This window comes from Salvelinus sp. IW2-2015, linkage group LG5, assembly GCF_002910315.2.
Source record: "Salvelinus sp. IW2-2015 linkage group LG5, ASM291031v2, whole genome shotgun sequence".
Lineage (NCBI taxonomy): Eukaryota > Metazoa > Chordata > Actinopteri > Salmoniformes > Salmonidae > Salvelinus > Salvelinus sp. IW2-2015.
In genome coordinates this window covers 10,205,311-10,232,288 of record NC_036844.1, presented here as the reverse complement: position 1 = coordinate 10,232,288, position 26,978 = coordinate 10,205,311, and the positions used below count along the sequence as shown (strand labels likewise).

Genomic DNA, 26,978 nt, shown 5'->3' with positions numbered 1-26,978 from the left:
ACTTTAACACTGTGACACTGACAGGCAGGCTGGAAGCAAATGGTGTTCTGTTCCCTGGCCAGAAGGGTGTTTTGGATAGGGGTTATGCTGGGTTCACGTGCTAGTCGGAAACTAGGAAAACTGACATTGATACAGCCTGGATTCGAACCAGGGACTGTAGTGACACCTCTTGCACTGAGATGCAGTGCCTTAAAATGCTGCGCCACTCGGGAGCATCGACATGGAGACAGATTCGGGACCGGTATGTTCGCAGTCTGATAAAGGAGAAAGAGACCAGGAGTGGGACTGCGCCGATTGCCTGGAATCGAAACAGGGTCTGTAGTGATGCATCTAGCACTGAGATGCAGTGCCWTAGACCGCAGCGCCACTCGGGAGCCCCAACATGAATGCTATCAAATATGTACTGTAACAACTGTGTAGTCTATACTTTGGACATAGGTCCCTATCCTCCTACTGGGATGCCAAAGCACTTTTATGTGAGGCATATCATTACAACTATTCTATTTACATTGGTGTAATTTTCACATCATAATATTACAAGTCACATCCATTTACAGTATCTTACCTGGACATGGTCACATGTTGACTTTCAGAGGAAGCGCCTCGTCTCCCKCGAAGACATATGGCCTTGTGTTTGGGTCCCCAGGCAAGCACTCTGGCCTTGGTAGCAGCAGCTGGCCTGCAATGAGTTGGGAGCCAAACTTGCGTCGTGAGGAAATTCCCGCATCTCCCTCCCGACCAAATGCGCCCACATCTACCATGGTTGTGAAATCTGCCAGCCCACATCCGAAAGTATTGAAATTGTCTTTCCTCGTCAATGCTTCGCATAGGTCGGACAAGAGACGTATTCTCCTTCCCCACCTAGTAGTGTTCTGTGGACGAATTTGCCACCGTTTGTTTTTATTTCTCACGAGTTGTAAGAGCACTTCAAGCTCTTCCAATTCGGAGGCAGACATGTTTGCTTCTGCTTCTGTAGCTAATTAACTCTGTGAAGTAGAGTTGAAAGCATAGAACACCAGACATGTAGCTAGCTAGCTAGTATTTGTAACAGGCCTATAACACTGGATCCTGAATTTCAAATGCCGTCGCTAGCTAGAGTCATAAAGAGTGCCTCGGCCCCTCTTGGTAAGCTACTCTGGCACCACCTAGTGGATATACACCGGGTGGAATGCAAGGAAAAGTGTCTGCTGCCCCCAAAAACCGACTCCACCTATGAACATGCACGTAAACAGTGTAGCAGCCTTTAGAAGGAGGTGTAACTCAATCCTCATTCACATTACCCATAAGCACTCCGTTATGTTGCTCCGGATGTCATGCATTTCAATGTGGATGTCCACAACAGAGTGGAAARGCAATGCCCCCTTGCGGTTAAAGTCTCCGTTACGAGACGGACGCCAAATACTTTGAAATGTTTCAAATTTGCGTCGTCCTCAGTCCAGCCAGAGTCCGRCAYGAACAGGAAGTTACCAAACCACAGAAGATGAAAATATTGATGGCTTTATGGGTTAACTAGCAACTTGTAAACAATTACCCATTCCTATAAGTGAGTACTATTTTAATAGTAATGTTAAATAATACATATTGGCTGTTGAGCCAATTATATTATATGACTGTTCCCTCCCGTTTAAGTTTATTGTGCTGGTAATGACATTTGTTTTTGGTGATTCAGATGAACTTTATTATCCCACCAGTGTAATGAACACGGGGGGAGACAGAGAGCTGGTTTCAAGCGCAGGGCGCAGCAGGTGTTTATTTCAAAGGACCACAGGAGAAGGCAGGTAGCTGGGTCCAGGGGCAGGCAGAAGGTCATACACAGGGGGTCCAAAAGGCCAACAGTACAGGCAGGGAAAAGGTTAGTAATGTAGTCCGGAAGATCAGGCAATAGGTTGATAACAGGAAATCCGATAGGCTAAAGTACAGGCAGGGAATAGGCAAAAGGCGTCCTTAGTTTTTGCCTGCCTCACTATCATAAAACCAGTAAGAAAGAAGTGTGTCACAAAACAAACAATACCTCACAGTGATGGGGTGCAAAGAACTGAACTAAATAGTGTGTGATAATGACATACAGGTGTGTGAACAGGTGATCAGAATTCAGGTGATTGGGATCTGGAGAGTGAACTGCGTTCAGGGGGATCTAGGTGTTTGAGAGTGTGAGCTGGAAAGTAGGCTGGAAAGTGAGCTGTGTTCGGGGGATCTATGTGTTTCAGAGTGTGAGTTGGAAGCAGACGTTACAACCAGAGGGAAATTCATTTTTTCATGTGCTTAAAAAGATGGTACATAGGCCTCCCGGGTGGCGCAGTGGTCTAGAGCACTGCATCGCAGTGCTAGCTGCGTCACCAGAGTCTCTGGGTTCGCGCCCAGGCTCTGTCGCAGCCGGCCGCGACCGGGAGGTCCGTGGGGCGACACACAATTGGCATAGCGTCGTCCGGGTTAGGGAGGGTTTGGCCGNTGATACAGCCTGGATTCGAACCAGGGACTGTAGTGACACCTCTTGCACTGAGATGCAGTGCCTTAAAATGCTGCGCCACTCGGGAGCATCGACATGGAGACAGATTCGGGACCGGTATGTTCGCAGTCTGATAAAGGAGAAAGAGACCAGGAGTGGGACTGCGCCGATTGCCTGGAATCGAAACAGGGTCTGTAGTGATGCATCTAGCACTGAGATGCAGTGCCWTAGACCGCAGCGCCACTCGGGAGCCCCAACATGAATGCTATCAAATATGTACTGTAACAACTGTGTAGTCTATACTTTGGACATAGGTCCCTATCCTCCTACTGGGATGCCAAAGCACTTTTATGTGAGGCATATCATTACAACTATTCTATTTACATTGGTGTAATTTTCACATCATAATATTACAAGTCACATCCATTTACAGTATCTTACCTGGACATGGTCACATGTTGACTTTCAGAGGAAGCGCCTCGTCTCCCCCGAAGACATATGGCCTTGTGTTTGGGTCCCCAGGCAAGCACTCTGGCCTTGGTAGCAGCAGCTGGCCTGCAATGAGTTGGGAGCCAAACTTGTGTCGTGAGGAAATTCCCGCATCTCCCTCCCGACCAAATGCGCCCACGTCTACCATGCTTGTGAAATCTGCCAACCCACATCCGAAAGTATTGAAATGGTCTTTCCTCGTCAATGCTTCGCATAGGTCGGACAAGAGACGTATTCTCCTTCCCCACCTAGTAGTGTTCTGTGGACGAATTTGCCACCGTTTGTTTTTATTTCTCACGAGTTGTAAGAGCACTTCAAGCTCTTCCAATTTGGAGGCAGACATTTTTGCTTCTGTAGCTAATTAACTCTGTGAAGTAGAGTTGAAAGCATAGAACACCAGACATGTAGCTAGCTAGCTAGTATTTGTAACAGGCCTATAACACTGGATCCTGAATTTCAAATGCCGTCGCTAGCTAGAGTCATAAAGAGTGCCTCGGCCCCTCTTGGTAAGCTACTCTGGCACCACCTAGTGGATATACACCGGGTGGAATGCAAGGAAAAGTGTCTGCTGCCCCCAAAAACCGACTCCACCTATGAACATGCACGTAAACAGTGTAGCAGCCTTTAGAAGGAGGTGTAACTCAATCCTCATTCACATTACCCATAAGCACTCCGTTATGTTGCTCCGGATGTCATGCATTTCAATGTGGATGTCCACAACAGAGTGGAAARGCAATGCCCCCTTGCGGTTAAAGTCTCCGTTACGAGACGGACGCCAAATACTTTGAAATGTTTCAAATTTGCGTCGTCCTCAGTCCAGCCAGAGTCCGRCAYGAACAGGAAGTTACCAAACCACAGAAGATGAAAATATTGATGGCTTTATGGGTTAACTAGCAACTTGTAAACAATTACCCATTCCTATAAGTGAGTACTATTTTAATAGTAATGTTAAATAATACATATTGGCTGTTGAGCCAATTATATTATATGACTGTTCCCTCCCGTTTAAGTTTATTGTGCTGGTAATGACATTTGTTTTTGGTGATTCAGATGAACTTTATTATCCCACCAGTGTAATGAACACGGGGGGAGACAGAGAGCTGGTTTCAAGCGCAGGGCGCAGCAGGTGTTTATTTCAAAGGACCACAGGAGAAGGCAGGTAGCTGGGTCCAGGGGCAGGCAGAAGGTCATACACAGGGGGTCCAAAAGGCCAACAGTACAGGCAGGGAAAAGGTTAGTAATGTAGTCCGGAAGATCAGGCAATAGGTTGATAACAGGAAATCCGATAGGCTAAAGTACAGGCAGGGAATAGGCAAAAGGCGTCCTTAGTTTTTGCCTGCCTCACTATCATAAAACCAGTAAGAAAGAAGTGTGTCACAAAACAAACAATACCTCACAGTGATGGGGTGCAAAGAACTGAACTAAATAGTGTGTGATAATGACATACAGGTGTGTGAACAGGTGATCAGAATTCAGGTGATTGGGATCTGGAGAGTGAACTGCGTTCAGGGGGATCTAGGTGTTTGAGAGTGTGAGCTGGAAAGTAGGCTGGAAAGTGAGCTGTGTTCGGGGGATCTATGTGTTTCAGAGTGTGAGTTGGAAGCAGACGTTACAACCAGAGGGAAATTCATTTTTTCATGTGCTTAAAAAGATGGTACATAGGCCTCCCGGGTGGCGCAGTGGTCTAGAGCACTGCATCGCAGTGCTAGCTGCGCCACCAGAGTCTCTGGGTTCGCGCCCAGGCTCTGTCGCAGCCGGCCGCGACCGGGAGGTCCGTGGGGCGACGCACATGAAAACACAGAATCTACACAATAGAATTCATTCAAAGTGCTATAACTACACATTTAAAGTGAAAGTGCAATATGCCGTATACCCAACAGACTATCTATTAAACAGTCTAATGGCTGTTGGAATAAAAGAGTCCCCATATCTATCTGTTTTCATTTTCTTTTGAAGAAGTCTCTTTCCCGTTGTCCGGCTGCTGCTGTGACTGAGTTTTGAGTGAAGGGGATGAGTACTGTCTGGAGGCTGATTCTTGATCTATACCAATTATCCTTCCCACCGTCTTAATCAAGCGCTGAAGTTTGACTTGGTCTTGCACTCACATGTTTCCAAACACGCATATCAGACCGAAGGACAACACACTCTGCAGGACAGATTTATAGAACATTTGTAAGATATGGCGGTCAACATTAAACTGGTTCAGTTTGCGTTAAAAAAAACATTCCCTGTTGCATTTTCTTTATCTTTGCAAAGGCACAGTCATTGAATTTCAGTTTATTGTCTATTTCGAATCCCAGGTATTTATATGTGGTCACTCTATCGACTGATTCCCCATTGATCTTCGTAGGAGGTAGAGTTTTGTTCCTTCTCAAATCAATTTCCGTCTCTTTGGTTTTCTTAACGTTTATTTCAAGAAAGGTATATGCGCACCACTGGACYAATTTGTCTGTTTCTCTGTCTAAACGTTGAAGAGAGGCTTGGTCTGGGTGGAGGAAACCCACAACAGCGGTGTCATCTGCATATTGAAAGAAATGTGTGGGCTGAGTCAGAGGCTTGACATTCGTTTGTGTACAGTTTTTAAAGTATCTGTGAAAGTKCGCAACCTTGAGGGGCTCCCGTATTCACCGTTCTAGATGTAGAGATGGCAGAGTTGAACTTCACTTGTTGGGTACGGTTCACAAGGAAACTYTTKATCCARTTGATCAGTAGAGAGTTGAKACCCAAATTCACCAGTTTATCCACCAGTAAGTGGGGTTGGGTGGTGTTAAACGCGCTACTGAAGTCAATGAATACAATTTTCACTAGGCTATTTGCCTTTTCTAAATGTTCGTAAATATTGTTCAGCATGACCAGTAACTCATCATCAACACCCCTGGAGGCACGGTAGGCCAATTGGTTTGGATCTAATTGGGATGAGAGACCAGAAAGAATTTGTTTTTGAATAATTTTTTCAAAACATTTCATGCCAAGCTTGACTTGCTATAAAGTTAGAGAAACAAGCTGAGAAGAAAGTAACTTAGCGAAACATGCTTTATTATCACCTGAAAAATATATTTATTCTCTCTTGAATAAAAAGGTCATATTTTGCAATCTCCCAAAATAAATGGGCTCTCTGACGAGAGACACTAAACTTGTCCATTCAGTAGCGGGGCAAGACTCTGTGAAGAGGATGTATGGCGTAACTGTGATATGACACAGTTTTTGTTCTGTGATGTTCGATGGGCATTTAAGGTGTGACCGGTGATCTGACAGGAGACACGCGTCAAAAGTGTGTGTGTGMGGTAGGTGCGCCTCTCTCACCTCCCCTCGGGGACAGGTGCTAAAGTGTGAGGGCTGAGGAGTGTGGGAAGRGGAGTTCCCATCTCAGACCTGTGAAAAGAGACACTAGAGCATGTGTCTCCACCAATGTCCTCCCGACAGCATGGGCTGACAGGGTAGTGGTGACTCGACCTTTTCTCACCTTTTTTTAACATAACCACTATTGTCCCTCTCGAACCTCTCCTTTTTCTTCTCTTACAGTTCCCCACCTGAAGAGTTGATGGTTGTGGGTTGATCTGTTGGAGCGCCGTCTACAGCCAGCCCTGTACCAGTTGCCCTTGCCATTCCAGTACTGTACCAGTTAAGCTATACCAGTGCCATTATGTTGTTGTCTCGCTGGTCTCTGCTGCTACTCTGGTCTCTACTGGTTCTACTGGTCCAGTCCCCCCTAACCCAGTCCAGACCAGCTGCTTCCCTCAGTGACACTGACAGTGACACAGGTAAGAGACATGGACCACATAAAAGATCTTAAATTCTCTCCTCTTTCTTTCTCGCTTGCTTGCTCTCTCTCTCGGCAGGGCTGCGTCTCATTAGCCTTCTGTGTGTGTGTGCGTGCGTGCGCTTCCGTTTTGCTCGCTCGTGTGCGTTTTTAACGTGAGCTTTCTCTTGCTCTTTCTTATTTGATCTCTTTCATGCCAGGCTGAGGGTTCTGGGTTTCAGGCTGCTTCCATGATGGTTCAATCCCACTGACTCTGTTCCGCTGTCTGGAACTGCTCAGTTAGCAGTGGGTCTTTATTCTGAGACAGAGGACAGAACACACTCTTCAATTTGGGGGTGTGGAGGCTCTTTATTGGTCTAGAAAGGACCTCAATCTTCAAGGTTTGTCCATTTAGTTCAAAAACTGAGGATGTTTACAGGGATTTTTCATGGCGCAACCACGGTTTAGCGTCTCCACCGCTGGCTATGGTTATATCCTGTCCACGCACACACATACACACACAGCTGGTTGGATGTGGAACAGAAAGGCTGTGTTTGGTAGGAAAGGATGAATGCTGTCTGAAAGGAGGTGTTTTTTTTCCTTCTATRGGCGAGTCCTGCAACCACGGCCATCCTAACCAGCCCTAACACCATGGTGTGTGTGTGTGCGTGCGTGCGAATGTGTGTGTGTTTGTTTGTGTGCATGTGTGAGTGAGTGTGTTTTGGATACAGAGAGAATGTGTGTTTGATACTGTTGTTTTGGAACACATCAACTCTTGTTTTTCTCACAGTCAAAAACACCAAAATGTAACTTCTGCTGCAAACAATTTTTCCATGTACAAAGGCTGCTTCCAATTTTCCATCTCTGTCTCGCTGCATCTTTCAAATAAAGTTGTTGGTCTTTGGATTTCAACCACCTCCCCCTGCTCTGCTCTTGTTTAGTGGATTCCGTTCTTCTTTTCAGTTATTTTATCCTTGTTTGTTTGTATCTCTTCTCTCTCTCCAACTCTCTCTCTCTCTGTGTCTATCTTTGACAACCTTTCATTAGGAATATTCCCCCTGCCATGAGCAGACAGTATTCAGGACTTCCCATAATGCAGTTTCTGTAAACCTCTCCCTGTAGATTACAGACCAGCTGTAGTGAGGTTGGGAGCTGGGATTCCGGGATGGTCTATGTCACTCTGTGGTGGTGATGATTATGGACCTAATCTCCCTAGATTACAGTAGATATGATGGTGAGGCGTGCTTTCTCTGGTCGCAGTCCTGCTGAGATGTGGGGAGGGAAGGGATCTGCGGCAGAAAATGCCCTTAGTTAGTAATATAGTAGTTCTATATTGTATAGTAATCAATATATACATTCTGCTGAGAGATGGAAAGCGATGTGTGGTAGAAAATGTCCCTGTTTATAGTAATCACTGATCTGACGTGGCTGGATCTGTGAATGCTGTGGACTGGAACCRTATCGGACTGTGTCTAATGGTAGAGGGAAAAAGGCTTTTTTCTCATTCAACGTATTCAAACAGSACCCATTATTAAAGCTCTGGGGCCCTCCTTCCTCAACTCACCCTCACACCCATCCTTACCCTTTTGTTTGCAGCCATTTGTCAGGATGAAGGTGCTGATGATTAGTGTGTGTGTTTATCTCTGAGCTTAGGGTTAGGGAGCTACGTGGGAACTCTGAAGGAGCGTTGGTGTGTGCGCTGTGGCGATAGTCGAGGCACCTTAAAAAGGGGTGAAAGGTTAATCTTTATGGCGTTTCCATTACCACTCAGCAGACCCCCACGGAGTAACCTTGTCTCAGCCCTTCCTGTTTGCACACACACACACACCACACACACCACACACACACACACACAACACACACACACACACACACACACACACACACACACACACAGTCTTGTACAGCTAACCTTGTGGGGACACACAATTCAGTCCCATTCAGAATCCTATTTTCACTAAACCTAACCGTACTCTTACCTAACCTGTAGTTACCCAAAAGTACCCAGTACTTACCAGAAACCTAACCTGAACCCTAAATGTTTATTTATGTATTATTATTTGGCCATCACTAGCACATTCGAGCCCGCTGCTATATACATAGACTTGAAATCACTGGCCACTTTAATGAATGGAACACTAGTCACTTTAATAATGTTTACATATTTCGCATTACTCATCTCATATGTATATATTTTTTATAACATTTTTTTATTTTTTATTTTACCTTTATTTAACTAGGCAAGTCAGTTAAGAACAAATTCTTATTTTCAATGACGGCCTACCAGGAACAGTGGGTTAACTGCCGTGTATATACTGTATTCTGTTCTATTCTACTGTATCTTAGTCCATGTCTCTCTGACATCGCTCATCCATATTTATATATTCTTAATTCCATTCCTTTACTTAGATTTGTGTATATTGGGTATATGTTGTGGAATTGTGAGATATTACTTGTTAGATATTACTGCACTGCCGGAGCTAGAAACACAGGCATTTCACTACACCTGCAATAACATCTGCTAAACACGTGTATGTGACCAATAAATTTGATTTTGATTTGAAACCTTACCCTAGCTCCTAACCCTAAACTACCCTAGCTCCTACTAAAACTACCCTAGCTCCTAACCCTTAATGTAATACTAACACTAATTCTAAGCTTAACCCTAAACTTCCTAGAAATAGCATTTGACCTTGTCGTGACCAACAAAATGTCTCCAGTTGGTCAAAAAAAATTTATTCTCGACCAGAAGTCCCCACAAGAATAGTTAAACACATCCACACACACACACACACACACACACACACACACACACACACACACACACACACACACAAACACACCCACACACACACCACAACACACACACACACTGGTTTTCTAACTCTAGTTTACATACTCGTTTGAGAACTACAGCAATACTGAAAGTGTTCCCCTCTCTCCATAGCTGACATGCTTACATCGTCGGAGGATGAAGATGATGACGAAGAGTCTTCCTCAGAGGAAAATAAACTGTACAACAACCAGAAGCTCCAACGTAAGCCCCTTCCTCTCACCTCTTTCCCCCCACACCTTACCTGTCACTCCCCTTCGCTCCCTCTAACTTTATTAGTATGAAAAAGTAGGAGCCAAACCAATTTACAAAAAGATTGATATTGAATACAAAGTTAGAAATATAAATACCTCTCTCTCTCCAGCGATGGCTCCTCATTGGGTGACTCCAGACAAGATGGAAAAGAGGCTCCATGCCGTTCCTGCCAGTAAGACTGTTAAATTCCGTTGCCAGGCGACTGGTAATCCCACTCCAACTTTGCGGTGGTACAGGAATGGAAAAGAGTTCAGGAGAGACCAGCGGATTGGAGGCTTCAAGGTATGTAATGTTTGTACAGCCCTCTGCTGCATAGTGTGTTGTCTGTATAGTGCATCATCAGTAAAGTCAGCAGGTAAAATAGCATACCTTAAAAGTAAAGATTAGATTACAGTGCCAAGGGGCAGAATGTATAAAAATAACAGCAGAGGTCCAAGCACTGAACCTTGGGGAATACCAAATTTCACTTATTTCTACTTTACCAAATTTCAATCACAAACACCACACCAAATGTGTATTTTTCTTGGTTATTCTTATGTTTTCACTCCCTGACTTTCTCTCTCACCCCCTCCCTCTTTCAGCTCAGAGACCACATGTGGACTATAATAATGGAGTCTGTGGTTCCGTCTGATAAAGGCAACTACACATGTCTGGTGGAGAACAAGCACGGCAGCCTCGCACACACCTACCAGCTGGATGTAGTGGGTCAGTATGTGTGTGTGTGTTTACTTGTGATATACATAGAGAGATGTGTATGTATATGTGTGTGTTTGCGTCACTCACGTTGCATGTGTGCTTGTGTGTTCTAGAACGTTCCCCTCACAGGCCCATCCTCCAGGCAGGCCTGCCAGCTAATCGTACGGCAGTGGTGGGTAGTGACGTGGAGTTTGTCTGTAGAGTGTTCAGCGACCCTCAGCCCCACATCCAGTGGCTCAAACGCATCACCATTAACGGCAGCAGAGTGGGGACAGACGGATTACCCTACGTACGTGTACTGAAGGTACACACACACACACACACACACACACATCTACGTACGAATTCTGAAGGTTAACACACACTGTACACACAAGGGCTACCCCACATAAACATGTCTCTATCGCCCTCAGACTGCAGGGTTTAACACCACAGACAGGGAGATGGAGGTGTTTACTCTGAGGAACGTGTCTGTGGAGGATGAGGGAGAGTACACCTGTCTGGCAGGAAACTCTATAGGAATGTCTCACCACTCTGCCTGGCTCAGCGTGATCAAAGGTACGCACACATAAATACACTCGATTATTCTTAACCTTTGCAGCCCAGTGTGCTTTACAAATGTGCACTCAAAATGGAAGAGAACAAACAAACAAAAATGACAATAAAATAAAAACATTTACTCCCTCCTCTGCAGACGTGCCTCCCTCCCCCGTCCCGTCTCAGGCCTACCTGCAGATTTTCATCTACTGTGTCGGCTTCTTCATCATCATGCTCCTAATCGCCATAGCGACCGCCTGCCGATTACGCTGCTCCCCGAAGAAGAGCGACTTCAGTAGCCAGCTGGCTGTTCATAAACTGGCGAAGAGCATTCCCCTACGCAGACAGGTAGCACACACACATATACACACATACCCGTGAACCACGATCGTATGATGCGTAACCTTTGCCTGAGAACTAATCCCTGGGTTTAGTTCAGCAGGCTGACTGCTTACCATATCCTCTCTCACTGCCTCCCCCTCTCTTTCTCTAGGTGTCAGTAGACTCCTCCTCCTCTCTGCAGTCTGGGGTGTGTCTGGTCAGACCCTACCGCCTCTCCAGTGGAGCKACGCCCAACCTGGCCGGCGTGTCAGAATATGAGCTGCCTGCGGACCCGCTCTGGGAGCTGTCACGGGACAGGTACTAGAAGGCTTATATCCCTGCATAGAGAATACACAACCTAGAATTTAGGGAATAKATAACCCTGCATATGGCATACATAATCTGCATAAGGCGCTTATAACTTAACCAAGGGGATTCATAACCTCCATGAACAGGACATTCATTTTATTTTATTTTTTATTTCACCTTTATTTAACCAGGTTGAGAACAAGTTCTCATTTACAACTGTGACCTGGTCAAGATAAAGCAAAGCAGTGCGACACAAACAACAACACAGAGTTACACATGGGATAAACAAACGTACAGTCAATAACACAATAGAAAAGTCTATATACAGTGTGTGCAAATGAGGTAAGATTAGGGAGGTAAGGCAATAAATAGGCCGTAGTGGTGAAGTAATTACAATTTAGCAATTAACACTGGAGTGATAGATGTGCAGAAGATGAATGTGCAAGTAGAGATACTGGGGTGCAAAGGAGCAAAAAATAAAAATAACAATATGCCGTGCGTGTCTGTGTTCTAGGCTGTCTCTGGGGAAGCCACTGGGTGAAGGTTGTTTTGGTCAGGTGGTGCTAGCAGAGGCTGCAGGTCTGGACAGAGAAAAACCCTCCCGTCTCACCATGGTCGCAGTGAAGATGCTTAAAGGTTTGTGAGACTACTGCTGACTACTTCTTGAAATATATTCCTGAAATTTGAGGAGTAAATTAGAATAAACGTAGATTTTGGTATCATCATTTCTAACCTTGAAAACGGTGTGCGTATTGGTTGATATTGATGTGATGTCACGTCCTATTTCCTGTGTAGCGGACGCCACAGAGAAGGACCTGAGTGATCTGATCTCTGAGATGGAGATGATGAAGATGATCGGGAAACACAAGAATATCATCAACCTGCTAGGAGCCTGCACACAGGATGGTAAGACTGGCGCTGTGTGTGTGCATGCGTATGAGCAGAATGGCAAACCATAAGTACAAAGAGGCACAGTACGAAGGGATAAAGATAACAGCAGGGGTCCAAGCACTGAACCTTGGGTTCAAACTAGGGTTTGACGGTATCCAGATTTTCATATCGTCATACCGTCCTTCTCTCATCTCTGGATTTATGGTATTACCGTCTGTACACAATGGGGTGCTAAAAAAGCAAAATAAATGCCARTGGGCATCCATTACCAYAATGCTAACAAAAATAGCACAAACTAATAGCGAATTTCAGTAGAGGCTGTTAGCTAAATATGCTAACGAGCGCAAACAAAATAAACTAATTGCAAAGACATGCAATCCAGCTTATACAGTTATACAAGTATAGGTAGTAGCTACTGAATGTCATTTCTGTTGCGTTTGGACATTTACAAYCGAATGTGAACTAGAGACATTGTGAAAATGAACAAAGTTTTGACGCATGCTTGTCTGAAGGAAGAACAGTACTGGCTCTGGAGCAGTATGTGTACACGCTGTGTCTGTGTGGAGTTTGGAGTTGCTACGGTAACGGGCCTGCCTGCTCTGCTCGGCCGAGAACGGAGAGGAGAAAAAATTTACGCAAAGAAATCAAGATGGCATCAGTGCCAGCTTTACAGATAACTCATCAAAAGCACTTTGACTTCTCAAACACGGCAGAAAGTGTCTCTTTATTAACTCAGCCACTTACTTAGCTAACTAGCAAGTTAAACCAAATACACAGCTGGACTCGCCAGCTCCTGTATTCTCCCGTTGTGCTATTTACAAACAAACACGTGACTGGCTCAACTGTTCTGGGGAACTACGGTAAGCTTCATAATGTAAAARAATGTGACACGTGAAATGAAGAYCGCAATCTGCTTTATCTCCTAAATTATTGCAKGAGTTGACTGCAGGTATTTAAAAGTATCTCCAKATATTCAAATATAATCGTGGCTTTTTCAGAATACCTCTGTATACYGCATACCGCCCAAGCCTAATTATAACCCTCTTCTCTCTCCAGGCCCTCTCCACGTGGTGGTAGAGTATGCATCTCAGGGCAACCTGAGAGAGTACCTGCGGTGTCGGAGGCCTGTGGGTCTGGAGTACTGGTCTGGGCCTACCCAGGCCCCCTTGGACACGCTGGAGGTCAGGGAGCTGGTGTCTGCTGCCTACCAGGTGGCCAGGGGCATGGCTTACCTCGCCTCACAGAAGGTCAGAGAAGAGACCAGTGTTATTGTCTCTCTTTCTGTCTGTCTCTCTCTCTCTCTCTTCGTCTGCATCTATTCTCTTCTGGTACTCCTCCCTTTCTCAAATGTGTGGACATTTGTGCCTGTCAATCAATTAATCAATCAATTGTTTGTTTTGTAGTGTATCCACAGAGACTTGGCAGCCAGGAATGTGTTGGTGACAGAGGACAATGTGATGAAAATTGCAGACTTTGGGCTGGCCAGAGACATCCACCACATAGACTACTACAAGAAGACCACCAACGTGAGTAACTTGGTCAAAATGGAGCAGGTTTGACTTAAACACAGACAGACGGACATATAGGTGGTTTAACCCCTTGTTTTCCTCCCAGGGTCGTCTGCCAGTGAAATGGATGGCACCGGAGGCTCTGTTCGACCGCATCTACACACACCAGAGTGACGTGTAAGTCTCGCCCTCCTAACTTTTCATAGACGTTGCGTTCTGTTGTGCCGTGGCTTTGCGTTGATCCATCATGTAATGTGCCTGTAGGTTTCTTTTCAAGCCCAGCAATAACTGTCCCTGATAAAGTGATAGTTCACTGTATTGAATTCTGTGTGTGTGCTGCAGGTGGTCGTTTGGTGTGTTGCTGTGGGAGATCTTCACTCTAGGAGGCTCTCCCTACCCTGGTGTCCCCGTGGAGGAGCTGTTCAAACTGTTGAAGGAGGGACATCGTATGGACAGACCAGCCGCCTGCACAGAGGAGCTGTGAGTACACGCCGAAACACACACACATACAGTACAATGTCCTCGCAAGTATAGTGATACAAGTATAATAAATGTCCTTGCATGTATAGTGATGCAAATGCACTGTCTGTTCTGACCCTGTGGCGTTTTTTCTCAGGTACATGATGATGAGAGACTGCTGGCATGCTGTTCAGTCTCACAGACCAACCTTCAAACAACTGGTAGAGGATCTGGATCGCATGCTCTCACTCATGGCCAACCAGGTAAAAAAACACACACACACACAGTGTCATTTTCGTATCATTTGAATTGTTCCCCTGAACATGTCCTCTCTCTCTCTCTCCCTCCCTCTGTCTCTGCTCTCGCTCTAGGAGTATTTGGATCTGTCCATCCCTGCGGTCCAGTATTCTTCAGTGGGCCCAGACACCAGCAGCTCCTCTGACTCTGTCTTCTCCAGGGAGCCGACCCACAGAGCAGAGTACTCTTCCCGGAGCCCGTCCCGGACCTCCACCCTGCTCTACAACCAGCACACCCCCCCTAGGACCCCTTCTCGGACCTCTACCCTGGCCTACGACCACCATATTCCCTCCTGGACCCCCCCCCGGACATCCACCCTGACCTACACCATACCTACCCGGCACACCACCACCCGGGGACACAGCCAACGTTGATCTACACCTCACTTTTAGTCAGTCTCTTACCCAGTGTTCTCTGCCCCCCTCCTACCCCCAGCCCCTCCTTCCCCCAACCCCCTGGCTTCTACCCCCAGCCCCTCCTTGGTGACTGGGAGGCCTACCAGAGGGGAGGACACTACCTGAGTGCTTTAACCCCTCGTTCTCCAGTCTGCCCCGGAGCGGTTTCATTTGACCTGCTTAGCATTTCTGGGGAGAGGCTCATTAACAAAGATTAAGACAATGGCAAAGATAGACAGACAGAGGTCTTATGACTCTGTTATAACCATGACTTTTCACAAAGACTGGGCTCTTCTGTTCTCCTCCCTAGGAGTATACTGAACTATTAATATAGGGATACTCACACAGGAGCAAGAGGCGGAGGAGGAGGCTGCTAAACATTATTTTCATCGCCATATTATGCAACAAACTGCTGCTTCATGAGTAAACCATACAGGCTATAAAAAGGAAATCTTCCCAAGGGAAAACAAATAATTCAGTTATTTTTTATTTAACCTTTATTTAACTAGGCAAGTCAGTTAAGAACACATTCTTATTTACAATGACGGCCTACCAAAAGGCAAAAGGCCTCCTGCGGGGACGGGGGCTTTTTATATAAATACAGTATATTATGAATTGTGTCATCTGAAAATATATCTCCAGTGTTACTTTTTGAGACGGTGGCTTGTTTTTATCCCTGTCAATGAAAGTACACCTAAGAGTGGAGTGGATATGATGCTATGTGTTCYAATCAGAGGAAAGAAGTAGGTAAGATGCTATGTGTTTTAATAAGCTAATATCATACCAGCAGCAGTGTTAGTCAGGGCTTGCCTACAGTTACAGTATCACTCTCTAGTCTAGGCTCTATGGACACCAGTGTTACGTCGAAGGTAATGATGATGTTGTTGATCATGTTAATGATAATGTAAATGGTTTTAAAACAGTGGCAAATGCACTTATCGCCAATGGAAGTCTACCTTCCTTTACAGAGGATGCCTTTATTTAAAGGACTGTTAATAAAGACAACAGTATTACAAAACTTCACTGAAGTCGTTTTGAATGAGAGAGAAAATGGAGGGAGAGAGAGCGCATGCTGAAGTGATCAGTCAGCCCAAATGTTGCGTAGTAGTGCTCCGGGACTTCAGGGGCTGAATAAAGGACTGGTGAACAAGTGTGTGATGGGAGAGAGGTTCTGCTGCTGACTGCAGAGGAAGCATTCTCTCCAGAAAATGGGAAGTGTGTTTGTGTGTGTGTGATTAATGGTGGGAAGAGAGGATTGGCCAGTAACTTCGCTCTATCAATCACCCTGAGATCTGGACCTTACAGCACAGACAGCAGCTTCCTGCCAGYCACACACATAGCTGGCAGCTTGTTTGGCTGAGGTCCAGGGTCTGGATAGCGTGTCTGTCCCTTGGAGAGGWAACATTCTGTTAAATTTCTGGCTGCGTTCTCTCTCTCTGGTGAGATTTCAGCTGTTTCTGTGTTCTATGCCCTGTGTTCTATTCACAGCTCATAGCTAACTATGTGTTGAATAAAAACATTTAATGTGGATCCTATCCTTATTGTTTCAGATGAAGATAGGAATTTTCCAGAAACTTCCCCGAAGGCGTAAGGATAAAGCACCCACCCTTTCACTCATAAATTTGAAGTAGCCCATTCTAACCTGATTACCCTGAATAGGGTTATATTCCCTGAGCTCTTCCTGTGTCACTGTGTAAATCTGGGCTTGTCTAAACGTGTTGAGTGTGTTTTCTCAGGGTTGCTCGTATTCCTGGAAATGAGGGCTGTTGGCAKAGCCATCTGCCCTATATGTTGACCACCACACAAACACACACAATGACMGCAATCAATGTCCCCCACCACGGTGTTTATGCAAACACCCCACCCCTGCCACCCTTCTCCATTATTAAGTGCTCTCCTGGCTGTATGTGGGCTCTATTGGGGTTTATGGGCCGTGAGTTGCCGTTACTGGGTGTGAGGAGCCATAATGGGGCTGCAGTTTCCACCAGGGACAGATGGTCAGAGGGGCGTCAGAGTCACTGGCATATCCAGTGTGGTGCTGTTATCAACACCTGTAGGAGCTAGCGGAGGATCAGCCTTGGGAACCACAGGGGCTGTCAGGGTTATCAGGCTTTTGTAAAAAAACGCTGGAGATTTATTGACAGGGTGGCTATCAACTGTGKGAAGTTCCTCAGCGTACACACGTCAGAGGAGCTGAAATGGTCAAACCACGCGGACACCATGGTGAATAAGGCACGACAGCGACTCTTCAACCTCAGGATGCTGAAGAAGTTCAGCCTGTCCCCCGAGGGCCCTCACAGTGTTCTACAGGAGCACCATCGAGAGCATACTGTCGGGCTGCATCACAGCCTGGTACGGCAACTCCACCGCCGCTGACCGCAAGGTGCTACAGAGGGTGGTACGCTTAGCCGAACGCACCGTTGGGTGCACATGGCCTGTGTCGCAGGAAGGACAAGGAGATCATCGGGGACCCCAGTCACCCGAGCCACGCCCTGTTCTCCCCACTTCCTTCACTAAGTATAGGGGCATCGTGGCAAAACCTGAAAGACTGGTCAGTAGCTTCTACCCACAGACCATCAGGCTACTGAATAGCCACCACTAGTCAGCTACCTGCTCCCCCTGTCCTCTCCAGACTTCCTATTGTGTGTGTGTGTGTGCGCGCACTTGCATGAGAGACAGACAGAGAGTTCAAGTTTACCTCAAGTCAACGCTGAGTACTTCATTACCACTGGTTCCCAGGCTGTTTTGTACTGTGACCCATCTAAAGCCTTCCAAAATTCCCTGCTGCGACCCACCCAATAACCACAATCACCACTGTTTCTGTTTCTGGCCCCAATAACGACCTAGAAGGATCAGCTGTGACCCAAACCACCATTTTAGAAACTGAACTTTTTAGTATAGCATAGTTTCTTTCTGAAGCAGTTGAAACAGGTAAGTGTTACCGCATGTACTCCTGAGAGCGAGACAGAGAGAGACAGAGAAATAATGTCTTCTATGTCATTACTGAACACTTAGGGGGCCATTAGCAGTATGGATCTTTTCCTCTGGTACACCTCCCCTCCCTTTCAAACTGTCTGGGCCAACAACCTCCTAACTGATCACACGGATTGATTAGGGAGACTTATTATCGTTGCCTCAATTATCGTTGCCTCAATTTGAAAATTCGGGATGTTTTGAACCACTGCTGTACACTTACGGCTGGTCTGCCAGATACAGAKCTGTTTGGTAAACCAGCCCTAAGTCATCTAACAGACGAGTTTGTAAAGCATAGAAACTGACTGTGAGAAAGTGGAAAGAAGAACGTAGGAGGGCTTACAGTCCTGTGATTTAGAATGCTGGTTCTGGCTGTATGTGCAGAGGTCTGGTAAAGTCATAGGCCTGGGGAGTTTGGCTGGGACTGGAGATTTGTACCAGAGATAATCTCGTTGTAGGATAGACTGTCCTAAGGACYCACCGCCCCTGGCCAGGAGTATCCTGTACTAAGGACGCACAGCCCCATCAACGACAGGAGTATACTGCCACCCAGTGGATGGAAATTACAGAATAAACTTTGAAAATACTTTAACCTCACACTCTATATTTTTATTTATTTAACRTTTATTTAACTAGGCAAGTCAGTTAAGAACAAATTCTTATTTACAATGACGGCCTACCCCGAACGACACTGGGCCAATTGTGCGCTGCCCTATGGGACTCCCAATCACGGCCGGATGTGATACAGCCTGGATTCAAACCAGGGACTGTAGTGACCCCTCTTGCACTGAGATGCAGTGCCTTAGACCGCTGAGCTACTCAGGAGCCCAAATCTAACACCAATGCAAACGATTAAAGATCACCAGTGTTTGAAACTAGGATCGCTCAATCACTAGTCTGGTATGTCAACTGCTCGGCCTCCGACCACAAGGCACTACAAAGGGTAGTGCGTACGGTCCAGTACATCACTGGGAACAAGCTTCCTGCCATCCAGGATCTCTATACCAGGTGGTGTCAGAGGAAGGCCCTAAAAATTGCCAAAGACTCCAGCCACCCTAGTCATAGACTGTTYTCTCTGCTACCGCACGGCAAGCGGTACCTACACCCAAGCCATAAGACTCCTAAACAGCTAATAAAATGATCCKGAGTGGCGCAGCGATCTAAGGCACTGCATCGCGGTGCTAGGGGCTTCACTAGAGACCCTGGTTTGATTCCAAGCTGTATCACAACCGGCCGTGATTGAGAGTCCCGTAGGGTMGCGCACAATTGGCCCAGCGTTGTCCGGATTAGGGTTTGGCCGGGGTAGGCTGTCATTGTAAATAAGAATTTGTTCTTAACTGAATTGCCTAGTTAAACTTTTTTGACCTACGCTGACTATTTTCATTGTCCCCACCCCACATTTTTACGATGCTTCTACTCTCTGTTTATTATCTATGCAGTTACTTTACCTCTACCTAAATGTACATATTACTTCAATGACCTCAAGTTCCCTGTGCCCCCCCCCCCCCCCCTGTATATAGCCTCGCTGTTATTTTGTTGTTGCTCTTTAATTATTTATTTTCTATTTTCTTCTTTTCTATTTATTTATTTTTTTAACTTGCTTATTTTAGTAAATACTTTCTTAACACGTATTTTTCTTAAAACGGCATTGTTGGTTAAGGGCTTGTAAGTAAGCATTTCACTGTAAGGTCTACTGTACACCTGTTGCAATCAGCGCATGTGACAAATAACATTTGATTTGAAATCACTGTAGTCAATATGATGCAGATCACAACATTTATTTCTAGCAGAGAGAATTACCACAAGCCCCCATAGTGTAAAGTACCAGACTTGACTACACTATAACACACACACACACACACACGATTTAACCACATCTTCCACAGCATACTATTGTCGTGTTTTTACACAGTATAGGATCTTACATTAACACAGACAGTGACAGAGAAGGATGCGGTGAGCCCCACGACCAGCGCGTTGAAATCATGTCCCTGTGAGGGGGTGGTGACATCGTCATAAAGCGACATACAGCACGGAATCAGAATTTGACGTCACATCAAGATGTCAAACTCCGCCCGCTGCCGACAACTCAACCCAATCACACAAGTTACAACTAAAGACYTAATACAACATCATAAATAAACATTTAGTAAGAAAATAAATACCCAATAATAATATTATAGTAATATATCCAAAGGTCTTTTTAAATAGGCTTCTCTTGGTAATCACTGMTCAAAACTGGGACGTTATGGCTGCTATGCCATGTTGAAATCAGATGGAACTACAATGACATTTRGTTTTCTTAGATAGCCTTTGAAATGTTTCAATTGATTAACATTAAATGATCAGACTTTTCAACAGCTCTCTAGGTTAAATCGAGTCTATTCTGAGCAGATATTATCKTCCACACTCAACGTCCAGCTAACACGTTTCATCCCCCTCTCATCAAGCATCAGCCAACACAGAAATACTTTCAACAGCAGCTAGAGATAGACGCTTCCCCAAATCACCTACCACATTACAGCAGTTCCAAACCTCCCTTAATCATTTAGCCTTAATCATTTGAGGAGACAGCTGTGTGTGTGTCAGCATGCATAGAGGGTTGAAGCATTCATGAATGTGTGTTTGTGTGTTTAAGGTAGCTGTGGTGTGTTTGTGTGTATATGTGAGTGTGTGTTCAAGGTATGAGCGGTGTGCATGTACACTACCGGTCAAAAGTTTGGACACGCCTACTCATTCAAGGGGTTTTCTTTATTTTMACTATTTTCTACATTGTAGYATAATAGGGAATACATCAAAACTATGAAATTACACATGGAATCATGTAGWAYSCAAAAAAGTGTTAAACAAAWCAAAATTCTTCAAATAGCCACCCTTTTCCTTGATAACAGCTTTGCACACTCTTGGCATTCTCTCAACCAGCTTCACCTGGAATGCTTTTCCAACCGTCTTGAAGGAGTTCCCACATATGCTGAGCACTTGTTGGCTGCTTTTCCTTCACTCTGCGGTCCGACTCATCCCAAACCATCTCAATTTGGTTGAGGTTGGGGGATTGTGGAGGCCAGGTCATCTGATGCAGCACTCCATCACTCTCRTTCTTGGTAAAATAGCCCTTACACAGTGTGGAMGTGTGTTAGGTCATTGTCCTTTTGAAAAACAAATGATAGTCCCACTAAGCACAAACCAGATGGGATGGCGTATCGCTGCAGAACGCTGTGGTAGCCATGCTGGTTGTGTGCCTTGAATTCTAAATKAATCACAGACAGTGTCACCAGGAAAGCACCCACACACACTAACACCTCCTCCTCCACGCTTTACGGTGGGAAATACACATGCAGAGGTCATCCGTTCACCCACACCGCGTCTCACAAAGACAAGGCTGTTGGAACCAAAAATCTTAATTTCCACAGGTCTAATGTCCATTACTCGTGTTTCTTGGCCCAAGCAAGTCTCTTCTTATTATTGGTGTCCTTTAGTAGTGGTTTCTTTACAGCAATTTGACCATGAAGGCCTGATTCACAGTCTCTTCTGAACAGGTGAAGTTGAGATGTGTCTGTTACTTGAACTCTGTGAAGCATTTATTTGGTCTACAATTTCTGAGGCTGGTAACTCTAATGAACTTATCCTCTGCAGCAGAGGTAACTCTGGGTCTTCCATTCCTGTGGCAGTCTTCATGAGAGCCAGTTTCATCATAGCGCTTGATGGTTCTTGCAACTGCACTTGAAGAAACTTTCAAAGTCCTTCACATTTTCCGTATTGACTGACCTTCATGTCTTAAAGTAATAATGGACTGTCGTTTCTCTTTGCTTATTTGAGCTGTTCTTGCCATAATATGGAATGGGTCTTTTACCAAATAGGGCTATCTTCTGTATACCCCACCACCATGTKACAACACAACAGATTGGCTCAAACACATTAAGGAAAGAAATTCCACAAATTAACATTTAAGGCACACCTGTTAATTGAAATGCATTCCAGGTGACTACCTCATGAATCTGGTTGAGAGAATGCCAAGAGTGTGCAAAGCTGTCATGAAGGCAAAGGGTGGCTACTTCGAAGAATCTCAAATATAAATATAACACTTTCTTGTTTACTCCATGATTCCATGTGTTATTTCCTAGTTTTGATYTCTTCAATATTATTCTACAATGTAGAAAATAGTACAAATAAAGAAAAGCCCTTGAATGAGTAGGTGTTCCAAAACATTTGACCGGTAGTGTAWGTCTCCTCTTTACTCCATCTCGCTATCCGACTCCTCCAGAGAGCGTTTCCTAGCGAACAGGTGGGTGGGGTCTCTTCCTCTCATGCTGGGCTGGACCTTGAAGGAGGGGGGAGACCCCATTGGCCAGTGCCAGCCGGGGGCGGAGATAGCACCTTGGTTAGAATCCTGGGGGCAAGGCTTGTTCTGCAGCAGCTGGAAGAGGATCTCCATGTCTGGCCCCAGCCTAGAAACAAACTCCGCCCTGACAACCGCCACTGTTTCCTGATCACAGGCCAGCAGGGACTGAAGCAGAGTGCTGTAGTACCTGGAATACACACGTTGCATTAGACAAATACACCGGGTTAGTCACGAGCGCACACAGTTTGGCTCACCTGTTGGGGAAGTGTGCAGGTACCTGTACCACCTCTCCAATGGCCTCAGGGTTGGAGCGAGCCACACCACAGATGTCCAGTCTACTGTAACACTCCTCCTGGACCTACCAAAACACACACACACACACACACACACACACACACACACACACACACACCACACCACCACACACACACACACACACACACACACAACACACACACACACACACACACACACACACCACAACACACACACACACACACACAAACAATTCTTTTAACTCTCAGAGACTAGCACTTCATCCTACCACACAGTAGAGGTTATTTGGGATCATTTTGGCGCCGATAGGAAGAGATGACGGCTGACATGGAGTGAATCTCTAATAAAGCCAGTGACTGACCTCAGAGATCACCTCTGGAAGATTCCACAGCGCCTGATGGTCTGGAACACTTTAGATGTGACGCCGTTGGCAATACACCTCAGACTCTCCTTTACAAATGTCTTACCCTGCGCTCACACAACACACACACACACGTGGTTAGACATGCGGTGGGTCGTCAAAAAGAAGTGTGTGTGTGTGTGGTGTGTGTATAGATTACCTGTGTGTTGAGGTAGCTGCAGTGTGGAGGAACAGTGGCAAATTATCGTGCATGCCATCTGTGTCACAGGTAGAATTCTCCAGGCAGGCAAATGTTCCACATCCCACAGCTAGAGCACCATTCAAACACCCAGCCACATCCGCTGGAGAGAGAGGGTGGTTGAGGGGGGGGGGAATACATCAAACTTCAGCAATTGACAGAAGCTATAGTGGGCTACACTCACATACGTTTAAGAAAGTGCCTATGTCTCTATTCATGGGAACGCAACTATTTTAGGGAGGTTTGACTACACGAGGCAACTTTCATYCCCAACTATTGTGCATGAACCCAAGACTGTATCTACAGTCTTATTTGGATAAGAACTGCAGTTTGCATTGTGTTTTGCACTTTAGCCTAACCAACGGTACTCACAGGGGCTATTGGAGGAGAAGCGTGCACGGCGAGGAGAGGATTCCTCCGGTTCGGCATCGAAGGCGGAGGTCCCCAGGACTAGGAAGATCGTTAACAGGCCGAATTTAGCTAGCATCTTGTTGAAATATGGTGACGTTCATCGGGTGCAAGAGGTAGAAGAGGTCGGCTTGATTTTTGGTGGAGAACAGTTGGGATGTAGCTCTCTGTTAGTTCCCTGGTTAGTGTTACGTTGACGAGCTGTTTCTTATAGCCGTTTGTTATACAAATTACTGGACCCCCAGCGGGTTTGTCCAATCAGCGACCGGCATCTCCAGTGGGGGGGTCGCGGTGCGTGCGTTAGGCTAATTTATAAAATGTTTCCACTGAGCGCTTTGGAACTTTCCGTGCGTGTGCTCATATTTATTCATTGAAAGAACGTTCATTGTGGAAATTGAAACTAAAGTGATTATTTTATTTCAAAATGCATAGGGCGAGGTTTCAATGGGTCTGCTAATGTGAGAAGCAGCTGTTCAGGTGTGGTTGTAGGGAAAATGACTTGTCTGCAAAACCAGAAACCTTTCAGTATTGTAATATGACTACGATTAGCTCAAGTTTGATTTAGAATAGGCTACTTCCCTAGTTAAATTAGGCCTAGGAAACTGAAATGAGTTGTTTTAAAAATTCCAGTCATGTTACATGTGCAGTGGTTCAGTCATGTAGAAAGGCAGATCAATCARTGTGAAAGGCATGCGTGTTGGTGTGTGTGTGTGTTATCAGGGGGAAAAAGGTTGTTAGTGGAGGTGGCAGGGTTTCCATGATGACCTGTGTTGCCATGGAGTAACAGTCCCTGGTGACCCAGGACGACCTATTTGGATCTGATAACCTGTCACAGCTCATAAGAGGTTCAAATAGTTGTTAAGGGTCTCAGAGCTGTGACATCTGAGAAAGGAAATTGTTCTGTTCTAACTTTCATTAACTTTCCCCTCATTCATTCTCACACTCTTCCCCCTTATTCTTCCTTTTGCATGCACAGTCACATCTCTCTCCCTCTTGGTGCTTCTGCATGACACCGCTCTGTTGGCTTATTCAGACATTTGATACAGAGTTGAACGTTTTTTGATAGATGTTTTTATTTTGGTTATATATTTTATGACCAAATACTGCGGAACTAACAATCACCCCAGTCAAAACAGATGAACACAAACAAATCTCCTAAAAAGTCTTACTGTATTGTAGAAAACTGTCATGGGGAGGAGCAGGTGACAACAGCAGCTGATTGGCCGCTGCTACCTGGGGGTACTATGATTCCCCCAGCTCACTTTGGCAGAGCCACAACCTGATATACCTAGCTTACCTGGTAAACCCACCAGTTAAACCTAGCACAACCAGGCTCGCATTCGGGAGGGCGCAGACAGAACTACCATCATCAGAAATACCATCACCTGATGCCTTAATCTATATGTCAGAAAGGCATGTCTGTTCTACATAATGTATGTTGTCCAATCAGAACTCCAGGTCCCAGCCGGACTCCTCGTCTGGGGGCGGGGCCTCGCTGTCATCGGGGAAGCAGTCAAAGTTTCTGGTGTCCAGTGGACCCTCCACCTGGGAAGGAGGAGACACGGCTGAGTGTGTGTGTGTCTGTGTGTGTGTATGTGTGTGTGTGTATTAACGTGTATGCTCACAGTAGGAGTGAAAGGAGSGGCCAGAGTTGTCTGTCGGAGTCCCTCCCAATTGAAACCTTCAAACCACCTGAAGACAAATAAAAAAAGAGTCACAGCTTGGACAACTAAACTCAGCTCTCCTTGTATCAAGATGACCTTGGCTGTGTCCAAAATGGCACCCTATTCCCTAATAGGGAATAGGGAGCTGTATGGGAGCTGAAGAACAAAACGTCCTTTCAGAGAATGTAGCTATTTCTGTTCCATGCAGTCCTATTGGCTGGTAGGTCCAGTAGTCCTCATCACCATGGTAACTCTTACTTGTGTTTCTGGATGTCCTTCACCCCATTCTTCTGGTTCCCCACCCTCTCAGATGGGTTGTCCCTGGGCAACACACACACACCACACACACACACACACACACACACACACACACACACACACACACACACCACACACACACACACACACCACACACACACACACACACAACAACAACACACACCACACACACACAACAGTCACATATACACACTCTGCGCAAGCACCTTTTGATGAGGTTTCTATGCTCTGTTTTGTGTGTGGTGTGTGTGTGTGTTTGTGTGGGTGTGTAACCTGCAGAGGCGTTTGATGAGGTTGGCAGCACTCTTGGAGATCTTCTTGGGGAACTCCACCATGTCGATTCCTCTCAGGATGATGTTATAGGTGTTCATAGGGTCAGAACCAGAGAACGGAGGACTGGAGAAGAGGTGGGGAGGGAGAGAGAGAGAGAAAAACAATCTCAGCATTGAGACCAATAAGAAGATCCCATCTCTGTGCACGCACGCGCACACGCACACACACACACACACACACACACGGTGTACCTGCCGCTGAGCAGTTCATAGATGAGTATCCCCAGGGACCAGCAGTCAGCAGAGATGTCGTGTCCCTTGTTCAGGATGATCTCTGGGGCCACGTATTCTGGAGTCCCACAGAACGTCCACGTCTTCTGACCCAGACCCACCTTCTTAGCAAAGCCAAAGTCCACCTGATAGATAAACACGCACACTAAATATGGTGCTTTTTGTTCTGTGTGTCTGTGCCCCGAGATTCAATCAACTGAAGACGAAGGAAAACCACACTGCCTGCTTATTCCGAAACTCTATGCTGCGTCGGAGGTGTTTGTGTGTGTACTAGTACCAGTTTGGCGTATCCTCGGTGGTCCAGTATGATGTTCTCAGGTTTGAGGTCTCTGTAGATGATGCCTCTAACATGGAGGAAGGCCAGAGCCTCTACAACACACCCTGTATAGAACCGTGTGGTGCCGTCCTCAAACGAACCCCTAGAAGAGAGTTGAACATGTTTAGGGCCATAGATGATCTAGGGGTGCTCAGACTATCAACTGCCACTCTACTGATATGTAACAATTTGCCAGGTTGAGGGTTCTGGGTAGGGTTGAACTGGGAGGTGGACGTGAAGCTAGGATTCTGGGTAGGGTTGAACTGGGAGGTGGACGTGAAGCTAGGGTTCTGGGTAGGGTTGAACTGGGAGGTGGCTAGGGTTTCTGGTAGGGTTTAGAACTGGGAGGTGGACTGGAAGCTAGGGTTCTGGGTAGGTTGAACTGG

General features: G+C 45.8%; 3 protein-coding genes across 4 annotated transcripts in view; 1 reads left to right on the top strand and 2 right to left on the bottom strand.

Annotated features, from left to right (window-relative positions):
• The window catches only part of LOC111963890 (fibroblast growth factor receptor 1-A-like), a 32,096-nt gene extending 15,413 nt beyond the window's left edge, over positions 1-16,683 (top strand). Inside the window, exons 2-17 of one of the 2 annotated variants that reach the window (XM_023987453.2) lie at positions 6,458-6,696; positions 9,622-9,711; positions 9,872-10,044; positions 10,344-10,467; positions 10,572-10,747; positions 10,872-11,016; positions 11,153-11,343; positions 11,489-11,634; positions 12,140-12,261; positions 12,421-12,531; positions 13,573-13,763; positions 13,920-14,042; positions 14,131-14,201; positions 14,367-14,504; positions 14,641-14,746; positions 14,855-16,683. In XM_023987453.2, the coding sequence (XP_023843221.1) occupies positions 6,579-6,696; positions 9,622-9,711; positions 9,872-10,044; positions 10,344-10,467; positions 10,572-10,747; positions 10,872-11,016; positions 11,153-11,343; positions 11,489-11,634; positions 12,140-12,261; positions 12,421-12,531; positions 13,573-13,763; positions 13,920-14,042; positions 14,131-14,201; positions 14,367-14,504; positions 14,641-14,746; positions 14,855-15,154 (2,325 nt within the window). In that variant the 5' untranslated portion in view covers positions 6,458-6,578 and the 3' untranslated portion in view covers positions 15,155-16,683. Of the gene's footprint in view, positions 1-6,457; positions 6,697-9,621; positions 9,712-9,871; positions 10,045-10,343; positions 10,468-10,571; positions 10,763-10,871; positions 11,017-11,152; positions 11,344-11,488; positions 11,635-12,139; positions 12,262-12,420; positions 12,532-13,572; positions 13,764-13,919; positions 14,043-14,130; positions 14,202-14,366; positions 14,505-14,640; positions 14,747-14,854 lie in introns of both variants that reach the window. The other variant, XM_023987452.2, reaches the window with a different exon arrangement.
• A 3,224-nt stretch (positions 16,684-19,907) lies between these two features.
• Positions 19,908-23,058, bottom strand: LOC111963620 (stanniocalcin-like). Its single transcript, XM_070443746.1, has 3 exons — positions 23,032-23,058; positions 22,742-22,845; positions 19,908-22,674 (listed from the first exon to the last, which is right to left on the bottom strand). The coding sequence occupies exons 1-3, from the start codon at positions 23,056-23,058 to the stop codon at positions 22,380-22,382; spliced, it is 426 nt and encodes a 141-aa protein (XP_070299847.1). The 3' UTR covers positions 19,908-22,379.
• A 1,832-nt stretch (positions 23,059-24,890) lies between these two features.
• LOC111964490 (cGMP-dependent protein kinase 1-like) overlaps positions 24,891-26,978 on the bottom strand; it is an 18,648-nt gene continuing 16,560 nt past the window's right edge. Inside the window, exons 9-14 of the mRNA XM_070443744.1 lie at positions 26,554-26,733; positions 26,238-26,401; positions 25,987-26,109; positions 25,693-25,755; positions 25,396-25,462; positions 24,891-25,315 (exon numbers count right to left, since the gene is read on the bottom strand). Of these exons, the coding sequence (XP_070299845.1) occupies positions 25,217-25,315; positions 25,396-25,462; positions 25,693-25,755; positions 25,987-26,109; positions 26,238-26,401; positions 26,554-26,733 (696 nt within the window). The 3' untranslated portion in view covers positions 24,891-25,216. The remainder of the gene's footprint in view (positions 25,316-25,395; positions 25,463-25,692; positions 25,756-25,986; positions 26,110-26,237; positions 26,402-26,553; positions 26,734-26,978) is intronic.

Bases quoted from the DNA above. Each gene is read 5' to 3' on its own strand.
- LOC111963620 (XM_070443746.1), bottom strand. From the start codon at position 23,058: ATGATCCCAAATAACCTCTACTGTGTG. The intron at 22,846-23,031 runs GTAGGATGAAGT...GTGTTTTGGTAG, and splicing joins CAAATAACCTCTACTGTGTG to GTCCAGGAGGAGTGTTACAG. The intron at 22,675-22,741 runs GTGAGCCAAACT...TGTGTATTCCAG, and splicing joins CCTGCACACTTCCCCAACAG to GTACTACAGCACTCTGCTTC.